Here is a 17,706-nt window from a genome sequence, read left to right as displayed (position 1 = left end):
AGAGAGTAGAGGGGGATCAGATTATACTCTTGCCTTCCACTAGGGGATAATTCCTTTTTCATAAGAGTTAAATTACAGTACTTATATTGGCTCATGGATAAGCTGACTCAGATTTTTGAAGTCAATGTTTTGACTAAAATTTCTAGACTTATACATGGTATATACTGTAATTTATAAAGGAAGTTGTGAATTTTGGAATGTTCCTTTTTAAAAAAATACAATCAAAGTTCTCACCACTCCATATTCTTAGTGGTTATCTCTTACCTGCCAATTGCCATCATCATCTGAACATCTGTTATGCTGTCATCATTGGTGAGGTTTCTTAGGATCCCATCCATGAGTTCCAGGGGAACATACTGGACCACACTGGCTAAGGCAATAGATGGTGGATCTTGATCTTCTGTAAGACCATTTAGGCACAAGCAGGCGGAAAACAATAAAAATAACAATAATTTTTTATTTATTTATATCCTACCCCTCTGTCTGAGACAACTGGTGTGGCTTACAAGCTTTAAAACAGCACAATCCCATATCCCAATATCCCACCCCCCTAAAATAACAATTAAACAACTCACAGTTTAAAACATAACTTAAAATAAACAAATTAAACAGTGGCTAGCAAATTCAGAGGGATAACGGGTTCTGATTTCCTGTGGTCAGTCATCTATTTGGGAAAGGCCTGCCGGAAGAGATCCATCTTAACAGCTTTTTCAAAGCTGTTTAAGGTGGTAATGTGATGGTTCTCCTCCGGCAGGTCATTCCGTAATCTGGGAGCGGTTGCTGAAAACTAGAGGCCTCTGGGGCCTCTAGTTTTCATAGGCTGCAATAAATTCCTCCCAGAGGACCTGAGTGCACAGGGTGGATTATACGGAAGGAGGCAGTCCTGAAGATAGGTTGGACCCAAGCCATTTAGGGCTTTAAAGGTCATAACCGACACCTTGTACTGCACCCGAAAACTAATGGGCTGCCAGTAAAGTGATTTTAAAATAGGTGTTATGTGATCACTTCTGGCTTTACCAGAAACCAACCTGGCTGCCATGTTCTGCACTAATTGAAGTTTCTGAACAAAGCACAAGGGTAGTCCCATGTAGAGTCCATATTAGAACCAGCAAGTAAGATTTTGTATTGTGTGGTTTCATTATTTTATTAACTTAAGGAAATATTTTAACCCACCTTTCCACCTGTGCAGGATCATAAAGAAAGGAATTAATTGATCAAAAGCACATAAACAGAAGACACCAGAGAAAGGGAAGAGGGAAAGAAGGCCAGAATAAATTAATCTCCAGTAATAAAAGAGAAAATATGTCTGTACATGCTTATCTCCACCATGGCCTCAAGACTGTGAAACCTAGACATCTGAAACTTTATCTTTACACCAAGGGAGCATTAAGGGTGTACACTTTGGGCAGTGAGGTCAGTGCACTGTGTGAGAACATTTGTGTGTGTGTGTTGTGTGTCTCCAAGTCATTTTTTATTTTGACCCCAAGATATAATTCATGGGGTTTTCTTGGCAAGATTTGTACAGAGGCGGTTTGCCACTGCCTTCCCCTGAGGCTGAGAAAGTGTGAAGTGCCCTATGTCACCCAGTGGGTTTTGTGGCTGCAGTGGGAATCGAACCCTGGTCTCCAGATTCATAGTCCAACATTCAAACCACTACACCATGCTGTCTAGCAGAGGTTCTTCTCAGCCATGGTACCCAAATTGTGGAATACCTTCTCCAAGAGGCCTTATCAGCACAAACACTGGTTTCACATAGGTGCCAAGTAAAGGCATGTCTGCTGAACAGCCTTTGGACCTCACTGATTTATCTCATAAATCTAATGCAGATAGCTTTTCACTGTTTTAGGCTTTTAAACCTGTTTTAACTTGTTAATTGTGTTTAATATGTTTTTAGTCTATATATATGTTATTTACATTATTTTAATCTGTTTGTGAGAGCCAGCGTGTCGTAGTGGTTTGAGTGCTGGATTAAGACACTGTGAGACTACAATTCGAATCCCTGGGCAGCCATGGAAACTTGCTAGGTGACCTTGGGCAAGTCATGCTCTCTCAGCCTCAAAGGACGGCAAGAGCAAAACACCCTCTGAATTCTGCTAAGAAAACCCTGTGATTGGTTCACCTTAAGGTCACCATAAGTCAGAAATGACTTGATGGCACACAACAGCAGCAACAACAAAATATGTGTATTGGTATCATTTGTACACCACCCTGGGATCTTTTGATATAGGGTAGGACAGAAATATTTTAATAATAATTTAATACTAGCAACTTCAGCAAACAATACCTTTCCTATTGCATATGGCTATTCATATCCAGGAATAGCTGTGTTGGTTTTTTGTGGGTTTTTCGGGCTATGTGGCCATGTTCCAGAAAAGTTTCTTGCTGACGTTTCGCCAGCATCTGTGGCTGGCATCTCCAGAGAATGCTTTGCCTGGAAAAATTGGGTGTATATATACTGTGTGAGCCTGGAAATGTAGGAGTGATTTGCATGTGTATTGTTCTGTGCTGATGGCTGGCCTCAGCCTGGGAGACTAATGCAAAAGAGGATTAATGTCTGCTAATTGGTGATCAGTTATCTGCTGGGAAAGCCCCTGACTCTGAATGGTTTCCCATTTGCATTTGCTGAGTCCTTATTTTGCTATTCTTCAGGACTGGTAGCCAAATTTTGTTCACTTTAAGGGTTTCTTCTTCCCGGTTGAAATTATCCAGTTGTTTGTGGATCTCAATGGCTTCCCTGTGCATCCTGACATGGTAGTGGTTGGCATGGTCCAGAATTTCAGTGTTTTCAAACAGTATTTTATGCCTAGGATGGTTTGTGGCATGTTCTGCTACTGTTGATTTTTCTGGCTGGCCCAGTCTGCAGTGTCTCTCGTGTTCCTTGATTCTGGTTTGCACACTGCATTTGGTGGTCCCTATGCAGACTTGTCTGCAGCTGCATGGTATGCGGTAAACTCCTGCGGCTGTGAGAGGGTCTCTCTGGTCCTTGGCTGAGCACAGCATTTTCTGGATTTTCTTTGTTGGTTTGTAAACCATTTGCAGGTTATGCTTCCTCACCACTTTGCCTATTCTGACTGTGACTCCTTTGCTGTATGGTAAAAGGTAATCCTTTGGTAATCCTTTTTTTGCATTAGCCTCCCAGTCTGAGGCCGGCCATCATCACAGAACAATACACATGCAAATCACTCCTGCATTACCAGGCTCACACAGTATATATACACCGAACTTTTTCCAGGCAAAGCATTCTCTGAAGATGCCAGCCACAGATGCTGGCAAAACTTCAGGAAGAAAATCTTCTAGAATATGGCCGCATAGCCCAAAAAACCCACAAAAAAACCATAGATGCCAGCCGTGAAAGCCTTCAACTTCACAATAGCTGTGTTGCCTATACAGCAAAGGATGCTTTATTCTGAATGGCCTCTGCCTCCATACCATCTTAACTGATAACAACATCAACATCTTCACTAAATGTAGGCCTAACAGTGTCATATTTTTCTTTCTCCTGTATGACGCTTAACAGCTTTGCCTGATGAAAAAGTCAGTGGTTCTTCAACAGCTTGCATCATATATTTTGTGCATTTTGGTTAGCAGAATATAGGTGTTCCTCTTTTGTGGGTTTCTGATGTTATTACACTACAATCTTCATAGAAAGAGAGAGCACAAATGTACAGGCTATATACACCAAAGAGAGCCAGCGTGCCATAGTGGTTTGAGTGTTGGACTATGATTATGGAGAACAGGGTTCGTTTCCTCATTGAAAACCACTGGGTGACCTTGAAGAAGTCATATGCTCTCAGCCTCAGGGAAAGGCAATAGCAAACCTTCTCTGAACACATCTTGCCAGGAGAACCCCATGATAAGTTTGTCTTAGGGTCACCACAAGTCAGAAATGACTTGAAAGCACACAACAACAACTCACCAATAACCCCTCATAGTTATAGCACCCTCTCAAACATACTGTACATACTCGACTATAAGTCGACCTCATATATAAGTCGTGGGCATGTTTGGGGGCCAAAATTATGGATTTTGATATGGCCTGTGGATAAGTCGAGTGTAAAATTTAGGCCCGTGTAATTAAGGATGTAAAGGACGAAATAAAGGAAAACAATGCAAAAGAATTTACAAAATACCAACAGGCATAACTATTTGTGCACATACTAAAGGCTGGATGGCTGAGACAGTAGAAGGAGGTCAGTGCATCCGGGGCAGATTAAACTCTTGCCTTTCACCATATATATATATATATATGCGCGTTAAAATACAGTACTGAAGATAAGTCGACTCAGGTTTTTGGGGTCAATTTTTTAACCGACTTTTGTAGACTTATACATGAGTATATACATTACGTACAAGACCTATCATGATTATGGAAATTTTTGCTAGCAACAGTAGTAAAATTGCATTTCACCTTACCAGATGATGAAATGATTGCGAAGAGTTCTTTCAAGGAGGGGAGAATTGAGGACACCTGTGTCTTCCATATTTTCTGCAGCAAAAGGCCAACTTTGATCACATGGTCTAGGAAGTCCACAATGGCCTCTTCTCTTCCCGATGTGGTTCGGAATTGCCCAATGCATCGGATGAGCTGCTGGCAGAAAAGAGCTTGCCGTTTGCCTGTGGGAATACACTGAGGATACTGAATTAAGAGTTTGCTGATTTTCACACACTGCTTGAGGCCCGGCCTCTCGCAGACCTTTCGGAGAACTTCGGTTCTCAGCAAGCTGAAAATATCATTAGCTGATGGGCTATCCAAAACAAAGGCCAACCCAAGGTGGATATAATCAAACACATAGAGGCTTGTTTTGCCAAGAGGTCCATAGCCCTCCTGGAGGAGGCTTAAGAGGAAACGGACATTGAAGAACTCCTCAAAGACTTCCCGGTGGTAAAGGCCATAAACTTCCAGAACATCTTTGCCGACTGACCTCTTGAACTTGGTATCGCCTACGAGGAAGAGTTTAGTAGAGAGCTCAAGCATCACCCAACATTGTTCACTGTCCATGGACTGTTTTGAAGCCTCGATGACACGCCGCACTAAACCTTGTTTCATGTGGTCGGGGTAAGACGACATCATGATGGCTTCAAGGATTTTGTCCATCTTGACCTTTTGAGGGTGCTGGAAGTGGATGAAAAAAGGAAGAAGTTCAGTTCACTAGCCATTTCCCCATCAACTTTCAAGGTTAGCCTTACACATTATTGCTGTTATAGGTAGCAAACTAAGCATGCCTATATTCAGTTCTTACTACTTTTAATGTCTTCCTGTTTGGGCATTGCATGTATTTGTGTCATTTCCTGGTTGTTGGTCTTACCCACGGAACCAGATGTCCCAACTACAAAGGAGGGCAAGATACTGCAAAACATTCAAGAAAAAAGTAGGACATTACAAAATAAAAGCTAAAAACACTAACATAAATATTAATTCATGCATTTTAGGGTCAGTACAGACTGGCACTAAGAGACGCCTTGCGAGTGGCATGGGGGCATGGCGTATGCATGACGCATGTCCCAACACTGCCCGGAAGCCACCTACCTGCTCACATGTGGGTTGACTGAATGGCGCTCCAGAGGCATGCCGTTTAGACGCCAACCAAGCACCACAAAGCCACAGCATTGGCGGAAAGGGTGCCCTTTGCCAACTCAAAAAGGAGCAGCATTTTGCCACCTCTTTTTGAGCCAAGAAATAGCTCGATCTGGGCTGCTGCGTGTGGTTGCCATGGCCCCAATCTGGCGCTCAAAGGGGCGGCATGAAGCCACCCCTTTAGAGCCATCTGTTATGGCTCTTAGTCATACTCAAAATGGAGGACATTTTGGAATTCCTCCTAGATAGGAAGCTGAAATGTAGGACATATCTTGGTAAAGAAGGGTGCCAGTTCACCCTGGTCTTAGCTACAGCATCTCCTCCTGCAACACTTAGGGTGCATCTACACTGTAGAAATAATGCAGTTATTTGAACTGCACTTGAACTGCTGTAGCTCCATCCCATAGAATCTGTAGTTTTACAAGGGCTTTATTTAGCCTTATTGGCCAAAGAGTGCTGGTGCCTCCCAAAACTACAAATCCCAGGATTCTGTGGGAAGGAGCCGTGGCAATGGAAGTGGTGTCAAACTGCATTATTTCTACAGTATAGATGCACCCATCATTACATTTCCCAGAGTTCAGAACCTGGCTCCTCTTCTCTGGTCCATAGGCAAGGTGGAGGAATCGCAGAGTAAAAGAACTGTCTTCAAATGTCTCTGCATATCTATTTTTCTCATTTATTATATGGGTTTTTTATTTGAATGGCAAACTCTGAGCAAAGTTAGCTGATGCTTATTGTATCCTGTTTAATGACATCACCAGCAGCCATTCCTTGTGATGCCACCCTTTTGACATCACTAGGGCCAATGTTTTGTGATATCAGAAGTCCCTAAGTCTCAGATTTTGGCCCTGAAATATTAGGGCCTGGGATAGCCCTGATTTGGCAACCCTAATCCAAAAACACTACAGAGATGACATCAGTCCAACTTAATTATTTATAGGATTTATATCCTGCCTTTCTCCCAAATGGGATTCAAGGTGGATACTTCGATGGGATCCATTAGAGCTATTATTGGGGCCCTACTACATGGCGGCACGTACATGTACATTTAGGCCTTCCCAGAGTACATTTGGAGGCCCTGTGCCCCCCTGAGCAGGGTGTCCGGATGTCACAATCACAAAGGAGGACAATGCACCTCAAAATGTAGGACATTGAAGATAAATGCAGGTCATTGCAAAATAAAAGCTAAAACACTATTATAAATATAAATTCATTTAATATGGTTTATTTACAGCTACTACATATACTGCATTTTGTTAGGGACTCAACCATATTTTTCATCTTCAGTATTAATGCCTTGTTGGCTTACAATACACTTATAGAACTCTGAGCAAGACCAAGGCTTAAAACTGTATTTTACTAACAACAAACCCATGGCTGAATCAACATTTAAATTATTCCGTTCATTTGTCCATTGTGCTGAAATTAAGGGGGGAAACTCTTTCAACATTTGCATTGGTACTCAAGCAATCCATTGCCTAACATGTTTGCTGCACCAAGTTACAAATGCACCTTGAGCTCTGGGCAACTCTTGTCTTCTGCTGCTCTTAGGAAAAAAAGACCTTTAGAAGGATTCATCTTATCCTCTAAGTCAGTGGTTGCCAACCTTCCTAATGCTGCGTCCCTTTAATACAGTTCCTCATGTTGTGGTGACCCAAACCCATGAAATTATTTTTGTTGCTACTTCATAACTGTAATTAAATAGGTGTTTTCCAATGGTCTTAGGCGACCCCCATGAAAGGGTCATTCGACCCCTAAAGGGGTCCCGATCCACAGGTTGGGAACCACTGCCCTAAGTAGACATTTCTCAAAGGGGAACAGCAAATGCACTGTTAATAAGCTTCTTAGTCATGCTCAGAATGGAGGACATTTTGTAATTCCTCCTGGACAGAAGGTTGAAATGTAGAGGTATGTCCTAGAAAAGGAGGGCATTGGCTACTCTGCCTATGGGTCAAAAACAAATTGTTTTACCCCAAATGCTCCAAAATGTCCGCTAGGGGATGTGCAGTATATTTCCACCACATTTTATGTCGTCATCGTCCCCGGACAATTTAGGCCAGGAGAGTCCTCTTTTAAAACCCAAGACATAGTGGAAATGCCCCCATACTCCCTAGAGATATTTGGGGTCTTTTTTTAAAGAGGGAAGCAGGTACAGCCCTACAAGGTCTCTTAGGGGCCTCTTGCAGCCCCCTTGCTTTTCACAGATCACCTCTGTGCTACAACTAGGATCCAAAGCTGCATAGAAGTTACCATGGGAGTTGTATTCTCCCAAAGTAATGTTTCCAACCTATGCCTTTTCCAGTTTCTACACAGTGAAGTCTGAACTTTCCTGTTTTTGCATTCTGCTGCCACTCCTACGAGGAGGAGGAGGATATATCTGCAGCATCATGCAGCATTTTGCAGTCTAGCCTGCCAAACTGAACTGGAATGAAGTTGTTGCTTTTTCTAATTCAATTAGACAAGGAACTCTGTTAAATAACAAAAAAGAGGAGTTGCAAAAGTTGCTGGAAAATACTAGGGTTTCCACTAGAACAGGTCAGAATGGAACTCTCATTTGGCTGACGGTGACACTGTGCACAAAAGACCAAATTATTCTTTCACGGGTGTGAATGAGCATCGAGAAACTAGGCTTATGTGTCAGGCTGCAATCCAGAAATCCCCACAGTGTCCAAAGGCTCCCCAGTATGTTGAGGACAGGTCTCTTCTCACTGCACCGTTCTGCCCTGACCTTATCCTTCCTATTCATGTCTTAGTGCATCTGAAACTTGAAGTCTTCTCAACCAGACTGCCAGGAGGGCAGAACAATAAGACCAGGGCAAGAATTAGCATTGGTTATTTTTTTCCTCCATTGGCTCCTGTGCCATTAATAGTAGTGCAATCCTGTACACATCGGCAAGAAATAAAACTTATTTGCAGTACTATATCACTGTATTATATTCAAGCAGGATCTGCAATAAAATGCCATAGTGAAGAGGGCAGAACTTGGAAAAATACAGTACAACCCTTTTTAGACAACTTTCAGAATTCCCCCAGCTAGCATGGCCAGTGGCTGGGGATTCTGGGAATTGTAGTCCAGAAAAGTAACTACCAGTAATGTACCAGAGGCTACAAAAATAAAGAAGCAAGCTTCTGTATATGGTTGCGAAAGGTAGAGATCGTAGAGGCTTGACAGGAAAAGAATTAACTCATTTGAAATACAGTTCTCAAGAAGAATTCTGCAGATAGCATGGAAAGCCAAAAATAAATGGACCTGAGAATAAATCATGCCTAAACTCTCACTAGAAGCCAAATGGTTAAACTGAGGCTATTACACTTTGCACATATGAGGCTACATGACTCCTTAGGAAAAATAACAATGCTTGGTGAAATGGAAGGCAATAGTAAATGAGGAAGACCACATTATAGGTGGATAGATTCAGTTAAGAAAGCCATGGCCCTGAGTTTGCAACAACTGAGCACGACTGACTGAAGATGAGCGGATGGGGATTTCTCGTGCACAGAGCCACCGTGATGTCAGAGCCAACCTAAAAGCACAATAACAATAAATAGTGATAAATAAAAAAAACTGATGGGCAGATAAGGCCTTTAGTTCCATGGAAGAGCACCATTTTGCATTGTGCACTGACATCTTTGCAAGTAAACCCTGTTTGAACTAGCTCATTTTACAGAACTAAACCTATAAGCTGACTGTTCTTTGAAGAAATAGCCGAGTGCAATCAAGTACTTTGGAGTGGTTTCTTGCTTATATATACAATTTTCCATATAAAGTACAGGTGGTGAGGAGGAAACTCTCTCATCTGCTTCACTGCATTTCCCCAAAGGCCTGTAGTAGCATAAATAGAATCCAAAAAGAAAAATATACTTGACCTCACCGTCCTTCACATGCTGTTCCAAATCACCTTCTTCTATGTCAGCCAAATATTGCATCACTGTATCTCTGCCTCATTAAAACCACTGGATAATCTGGGCTTGATCCTGTACATTGCTGAGCAACATGCACAGCTCCCAATTAATTCAGGGGATGATTGCTGAGTTAGGAATAATTTGATGCTGCAGTATTTCAAGGGTGCAATACCCAAACCTATTAACATATTGGGAAGGGTCCTTGTTCTCTTTTGCAGGGCCTAAACAAAATAATTTGGGGGAATGACAACATACAGCCAGCATAACTATGCAGGGGATTCTGTCAGTTGTTATTGTGGTGGTGGTGTGCCTTCAAGTCCTTTCCAGGTTAAGGCAACCCTATAATGAGGTGTCCTGTCAAGATTTATTCAGAGGAGTTTTGCCTTTGTTTTCTTCTGAAGCTGAGAGAGTGTGACTTGCCCAAGGTCACCCAGTTGAGTTTCCAAGGCTGAGAAGGGTCAAACCTTGGTCTCCAGAGTCCTAGTCCAGTGCTCAAACATCTATGTTGCCTCTCTAAACTTTGCAAAGGGTCCTGTTAAGCTTTGTAATGGTTTCATGAGAGGTGTTTGTATTCTTTCATGTATCACAGTTGCTGGATGCCTTGGCACAGAGTGGGGGATCATGTGGTCCTCCAGGTAGTGCTAGATTGCAACTTCCAGCAGCCCTAGTCAGGACAGATCATGGAGAAGAATGCTAGAAGTTGTAGTTCAAACATTTCTGGAATGGTGCATGATTTCCATTTCAATGTAACAGGCTGCAATGTTATGTCTCTTGGCTGGAATATCTACTACTTGTGATTATGGATAGACACATTTGTTCCCTTAGAATCTTATCATACTTTGGCAGGGAGGGAAGTCTGCTTTGGACTGCCAATCCCATAGTGACCTGTGGGGCCCTCAGAGCAGGACCTCTGAAAAGATGTCTAGGATGCCACAGAGGAGAATATGAAGGAAGCCTTTCCCGATGCAGAACTTGGTGTCTTGCAGCTATTTAGCAGTACAACTCCATATACCCCAGCTAACATTGCAAAATATTCATAAATAATAAAGAAATATTTTTTATTTCTATCCCACTTTTTGCCAGACAATCAAAACGGCATACAACAGGTTAAAATATATACATAATGCCCCCCCCCCCGAAAACTGAGATGCGTGTGGCCAAGATGGCAAAAGTTATTATTGAAGAAGACGACACAAGTTAGGAAAAGCTGCAGAAGTTTTTGCATTGCTATCAAAAAGCAAGGAAGGGTGGAAGACCATTGATTTATAAGTCTATAACAGGAGTTCTTTTTATCTGAATGTCAATTTGGAAATGATTGCAAGGGCTACTTTCCAGCGGTGAGTAGGGCCAAAGCAAAGTGGCCACATCCCCTGTTGCAAAGCAAAAACTACCAAATTATCTAACTTGATCCTTAATGGTGGCCCCGGTTTGGACATTGCATATGAAAGAATGCTGATTAATGTGAGCCAGCATACACATGTCTACTCTGCCTGTATGTAAAGTGAGTGGTGATGGGGACAGGGTGAGAAGATGTCCTAACTGCAAAGGAGGACAAGGCACTACAAAATGCAGGACGTTAAAAAATGAAGGGCATTATATATACACACACATACATATATAAATTCATGCTTCTTAGTCATGCTTAAAATGGAGGACATTTTGAAATTCCTTCCTGGACAGAAGGACATGCCCTGGAAAAGGAGGATGCCTGGTCATTCTGGTTGAGAAGTGTGTTACTGAAGATCCAGGAGAAGGATGGTGGAAGCCATATACTGTACACTATAGAGTTGCTCAAGTGAGTCATTATGATGGGTTCACTTCTGGCCCTGGAGAAAACCAGCTTCAGGAACTATTCTGCTTTGCTGGAGGTTTTTTAAAATACAGGTTGAGTCTCCCTTATCTGGAATTCCAAAAACGAAAAATATTCCAAAAACCAAACCTTTTTCATGGGTTGCTTAAACAGTGACACCTTTCCTTTTTTATGGTTCAGTGTATACAAAGTTTTTTTCATGCACAAAATAATTTAAAATATTGTAGGGACACAGTCATTGCGTTTTCCAAAAACCTGCTTCTACACTAATCATAGAAACCTTGAGATGAAAGAGACCCCCAAGGGCCATCCAACCTCATTCTGCCATGTGGAAATACACAATCCAAGCCCTCCAGCTTCTGTTTAAAAACCTCCAAAGAAGGAGACTCCATCACTCTCAAAGGCAGTGTCTTTCACTGTCAAAGAGCTCTTAGTGTCAGGAAGTTCTTCCTAATGTTTAGGTGGAATATCTAATAATAACCACAAATGGATATGCAGAATACAGAATATGCAGGGGGGAACTCATTCCAGTCATTTCATATTCTCATTGAGAAAAAGCTTCATAACATTTCCCCTTTCTTTTTACCATAGATCACAATAGATCTAGATCAGAAAAAGAGATCATAGAAGCCAGAAGGGCATAAAGGTTACATTTCCAAAGGTCATAGTTGTAAAAAATCTGATGACTCTATAAGGTCAATGGGACAGTGAATCTGCTCTGGGTTTTAGTCTGAGCTAAAAAGAACACAGTGTGTTTCATTTATGGGTTGAGGGAAGAGGGAAGACTCAGGAAGAATGTCACAACAGCACTGTATGGTTCTGTTATTTCCATATCCCAAATGTTCCAGGAAATTATTTCTGCACAGAAATTCTGTGCATGGGATTTTATGTGCAGGAAGTCATATTCAGCACCTTGGATAACTCCTTAAAGTTCCTATGGAACTAGTCTAATATGGGAGGCCAATCTATACCATCGGCCCTCCATGTCCACAGATCATTTATCCACAGATTCAGCCATCCATGGATTTAAAATATTAAAAATAAATATAAATGTTAAAAACAACAACACTAGATTTTCCCATTTTATATCAGAGCATTTTGGTATCCTTCGGGGTGCTGGAACCAAACCCCAGCAGATACCAAGGTTCCACTGTATTACACCGCAGTTACAGCACTATGATTTTATTTTAATTGCATGGCAATATACATATATCCCATTCGCTCCCATGCCAGCATTCTCTAAAGATGCCAGCCACATATGTACAGCTATTCCAAAATGCAACAAAATCCAAAATCCAAAGCAGTTCTAGTCCCAAACATTTGGGATAAGGGAAACCCAACCTGTATACTACATTTATTTCATTTTTTTACTATGCTTTGAATGATTTAGTTTTTTAATTGTTTTAGTTTAAAGTTTTATTTATATTTGTTATTAATTTTTTAAAAGAAACTTTGGTACATACTATATATTGTTTTAACTGAGTGGATGAGGGCCCTAGAATCATTACTGTTGTTTAATGGGGATGTTGTCAATTAAAAAAACACCTTTGTACTATATGTATTGTTTTAGCTATTTTTGTTTTGAATTATACAGTATATTGTAAGCCACTTTGGGTTCCATATTGGGAGAAAGGTGGGATATAATTAATTAACTAACTAATTAAATAAATAAATAAATAAATTGGTATTTTTTATTGTTAAAAATAGTAAATCAACACTCACTGTCATTGAGTCAGTGAGCCTATTATGGACAACCAGTAAAATTCGGGCCTTAAATTTTAAATAGAAGCATATAGTTTGTTGTGGATTTTTGGGGCTATGTGGCTATGTTCTAGCAGAGTTTATTTCTGACATTTCACTGGGATGTGTGGATGGCAGCAAAAGTTTCAAACCATCAACTGGAAAAGGCACAAGCAAAACAGCTACAGGTTCCCTCAGGGTGAAACCTCTGCCATTTTAGTTAAAGACACAAGAGAAAACATATAGGCCTCATTCTGCTTTGTTGTTTAGTAGGTTAGTGGGCTAGTTTCTCCGGTTCTGGTGTTCCAAAGGAGTGCCAAACATAACTGGATGCTTGACAATTCTCCCTGGAGGACAAATAATCTCACTGCCTCAGGAGTAAGCAATGATCCCATCCAGCAATCTACCTTCCCTTCTCCTCTGCCCCTTTGACCTGGATCTAATGATTGAAAAGAGTCTGGGCCAGAACATGCCATCAGGTAGAGATATAGCATGCAGCCTCCTCCATCAGCAAACCCCTTGCTGGTCTCATTGATGGTGACACTAAGACCCTATAATGGGGTTTTCAGGGCCAGAGAGTGTGTGACACTACACCATGCTGGCTCTAGGAAACCTTAATGACTTGGCTAAAGCCAGTGTGGCACACATTAATGACTCAGATTGGGAATGGGAAGACTCAGGCCCAGAACAGATGGACCAAATGAAGTGGCTTCTGTGCACTTTGGAGGCATGCTGATTAGACGATGCCTGCCTCCAAAGTGGCCCAAAGTCACGCCGAGGCCATGCCCCAGTCCTTTAGACAGGAGAAAAAAGGAGCCAGGATAATGTGGCCCCTGGAAGTGCCAATTGGCCCCAGCGAGTATGGCCTGTGTTGGGAGAGGGCTGTGCAGTCAGCAGGGTTTGGAACCACTTCTGGCCAGAGCAGACCCAGACCGCTTTTTCCCATCTGTCTGCTCTGGCCCCATAGGTACTGCCTGCCCTGGTGGTGCAGTGGTGGAGCCCTGGTGGCTAGTGGTTAAATGCCCGTACTGCAGCCACTCACTCACAAACCACAAGGTTGCAAGTTCAATACCAGCCAAGGGCTCAAGCTCGACTCGACAGGCAAGCATCCTTCCGAGGTCGCTAAAATGAGTACCCAGCTTGCTGGGGCAATTAGCTTACACATTGTAAACTGCTTAGGAAGTGCTTAAGTGCACTGATAAGCCGTATAGAAATGTACTTCCTATTGCTATTGCTCTGCAGCTGTTCACACAGACATCCCACTGTGCTACTTGGTGGGGCTCCAGTGGTGGGAAGCCACTCACTTCTGAAATCAGAATGAGATGCTCAGCCTTGATCATATGGCTGGGTGCCTTGTTCTGACCTCAAAGCAAAGTGACCCATGGCAGCAGCCACTGCGCCAGGTGACACAGCAAGATCCTTATGTGAACAGACTCTCAGGCTCACTTGGTGAGGACATGAGAGAGAGCCTTCTCAGTAGCTGCTCCCACCCTTTGGAACACCCTGCTTACCTTTCGATGGCACGCTAAGACATTTTATTTAAGCAGGCATTCAACACATAATCATACCAGGGTGGTATTCATGGAGTTATGAGTGTTTTAGTTATGTCTTTCAACTTTTATATATTCTTATGCAATTGTATAATGCTTTTAAATTATTTTAACTGTTTTAAATTTTGTTGTCATGTTTTTTACATTTTTTTTGTCTGTGAGTTGCCTTGCCTCTCTTCTGGGAGAAAGGCAACAGACAAATGAAATAAATAAATAAATACATAAATAAAATAAACAGCCACCCTGCATCAGAATGGAGGGCTCCAGCTCTTCAGGGAAGATGTGAAGCAACAGGGTACTTTTTAAAATATGTGGTAAGAGAGGAGTATATTCCAGGTTTTGTGCTGAACAGCCCAGACATCATCCAAATTGTTCACACCAGACTCAAGGGCTGGTCCCTGCATCATCCAGTCTCCCTGCCAAGACTATAAGGGAAAGAATGGTTTATTTGGTCCTTGCAGACAGGGGCTCAGGTTCAAATCTCCCTTGTCACCAACAATGGCTAACCTTGGGTCTGTCAACTCCATCATCATAAATTACCTCCCAGAGTTGTTGCAAGGAAAAATGTATGAGAGGGAAGACCCTCTCATTGCTCTGTGCTCATACCCTTCAACTGTCCTGATCTGGCTGGCATGCTTTCAATTAATCCTCTGCTGTCCAACTTTTCCGGGTGCTTTTAAAAATGTCCCAGTTTTACTCTCCTTCACCCACTTTCTCCCTTTATCCTCAGCTTACAGTAATTCAGTTGCTGCAAACTGAGTTCAGAGTGCAAAAATAGTTCACACTCAACTCAGCAGGAGGGAGAGGAGAAGACAGGATGGCATCTTGACCGTCCCATTAAGCTCAAGCAAAAGCAAAGTGCTGCAGCCTGTCTTTAATTTGTGTTCTTCCCCATTAACATATTTTGCCATGTTGACCATACTCTGATGTTGCTTGGCCAGATATGCCCCTGTTTTCATCTGTGTACTTTTGGAAGGCATGTGCTGTTGGAGTAAAGGTGATCCAGTATATGTGCCATAAATATATCTGTTCCTTGCATCATACATTCTTGATGGCCTGTAGGGAAAACTACACAGCTTTGACCTTAAGACGGATCAGCAGCTGATGCAATTTTGGTTGCAGAAGTACACAGATAAGAGGGTAAGAGGGAAGCCATGAGACAGACAATGGAAAATTCTGTTTTTTGATAGGAAAGAAGCTAATTAATTATTTGCTTTCTCCACTGCATTCTTTCTCTCTGAATGTCAATAAGTCTGGCACCAACATTTTTCCCTGCCAAAGCATTCTTAGATGATGGGAAAATACTCCATCTTTCCATGTCAGACACTCCCTTACAGCTGCCTTACCTGTCTTGCCAAATCCTTGCAGGGCTCTGGAAAGTTGATTTGGGGGACTCCAACTCCCAGGATTCCCTAGTCAGCACCCTGGTTACTTGGGTCTAGTTCTCCAAAAGAACTTTTCCAAGGTTTGCAAAACCTGATCACACCGTTATTTAATAAAGACAATTGGTACCTCAGCAGCCCAAGGGAAACAGCGCAGTTAACAAAATAAAGTTAAATAAGGCACTCAAGCTCCAAAACATAATGCATTCAATCTCTCCATCTTAAAAGAAGACAAGTAGCGGGGAAAGAGTGATACCAGCCATGGGCAGAGTGCATTCATTAAGGGTGCCCCTGGCCTACACTGTAAAAATAATGCAGTTTGACACCACTTTAAGCGCTGTTGCTCCATCCTATGGAATCCTAGGATTTGTAGCTTTACAACATCTTTAGCCTACTATGCTAAAGAGTGCTGCTGCTTCACAAAACTACAAATCCCAGGATTCTGTAGAATGTTGCCCTGGCAGTTAAAGTGGTATCAAACTGCATTAATTCTACAGTGTAGATGCGCCCTAAAACATAACAATCTTTCCCTAACAAGTTGAGCTGGACTACAGCTTCGGTCACCCTACACAACACTGGAAGGAGATAAAAGGACAAGGAACATGGTGGGAAGGGAAAAGGATGGGCCAGTCCCCAAATCTCCACAACATTTTAACTGGGGCAATTCCTGGGTTGGCCATACCTTTTGAAAGTCTGCAAGCAGAAAGATGGAAGAATTCAACAGTACCCACAATGGAGAGATGGTTTTTGAAACTGGCAGATTTGGCAGAAATGGACAAATTGTCTAGTTTGGTTATAGAAAGTTCATTACTGACATTTCTCAAGGACTGGAAACCTCTTATAGACTTTTTGCACACAAAAAAGGGAGAAATACTGGGTTTGATTATTAGAAAGAATAAGATATTGAAAGAAGAGAATATGCCATAATTTGTTAGAGAGGTCGATATGAGTAACTAGTCTATAAGTATATCTAATTACCAATAGGAAGATCAGAAGTAATTTCTTTTTTTTCTTTTTTTCTTTCTTTTCTTTTCTTCTTTTAATTTCTCCCCCCCCCCCCCGATATATTCTAAAGCTTTTAATAAAAAATATTAAATGTTTAAAAAGCTTGTCAGCAGGACAAGGAGGGCAGCAATCTCCCTTTCTCATTGCTTACATCCAGCTGTTAATATCCACAAGGTACACTGCCCTCAGCTATGGGGGCTCTCTAGATGAAGGCTCTGTATGGAGGCACAGCAATTGGGCAGACCTTGTCTCTGTGGATTTGTCTCTGGACATTATCACATGGGGCAAAATTGGAAGTTTAAAGGGGTGGCAATGCAGGGAATAGGACTGAGAAAGAGGAATGGGAAGCCCTAAGCAGATTTTCCATCACTGGATGTAGAGTGACTGACTAAAACCCAGAGGTGACCCACCAAAAACTAGAGGTGGTGGGACTGACCTCCCACCAGCTGATTTGGCTGGTTTAAATAAGCTTGGCTTAAGTCACGGTTTAAAGCTTTAGCACTGATCTTTTAGATTGATTGTTCATACACACACACACACACGTATTAAAAGTATGGCTATTACTATTATTTTTCAAACCTTCTTAGGGGAGCAACAATCATGCTTTGAATTTAACCATCTTAACTTGGTTTACTGCCAGTTGTTCATTGTTACACCAGCATCCAGCGTCAGTAGCTTCTTTCCAATCCCTTTCTTTTTTAGTGCAAGAAATGCCATTCAGAAACAAATCCTTCCATTAAT

The 17,706-nt window shown here is 41.9% G+C and overlaps 1 protein-coding gene across 2 annotated transcripts in view; it reads right to left on the bottom strand.

Annotated features, from left to right (window-relative positions):
• The window catches only part of USP35 (ubiquitin specific peptidase 35), a 40,226-nt gene that overhangs the window by 21,581 nt on the left and 939 nt on the right, over nt 1-17,706 (bottom strand). Inside the window, exons 1-3 of one of the 2 annotated variants that reach the window (XM_042461137.1) lie at nt 9,448-9,489; nt 4,414-5,113; nt 265-400 (exon numbers count right to left, since the gene is read on the bottom strand). In XM_042461137.1, the coding sequence (XP_042317071.1) occupies nt 265-400; nt 4,414-5,095 (818 nt within the window). In that variant the 5' untranslated portion in view covers nt 5,096-5,113; nt 9,448-9,489. Of the gene's footprint in view, nt 1-264; nt 401-4,413; nt 5,114-9,447; nt 9,490-17,706 lie in introns of those variants that run through there. The other variant, XM_042461136.1, reaches the window with a different exon arrangement.

This window comes from Sceloporus undulatus, chromosome 3 (genome assembly GCF_019175285.1).
Source record: "Sceloporus undulatus isolate JIND9_A2432 ecotype Alabama chromosome 3, SceUnd_v1.1, whole genome shotgun sequence".
Taxonomy (NCBI): domain Eukaryota; kingdom Metazoa; phylum Chordata; class Lepidosauria; order Squamata; family Phrynosomatidae; genus Sceloporus; species Sceloporus undulatus.
This window is presented reverse-complemented; position numbering and strand designations above follow the sequence as displayed.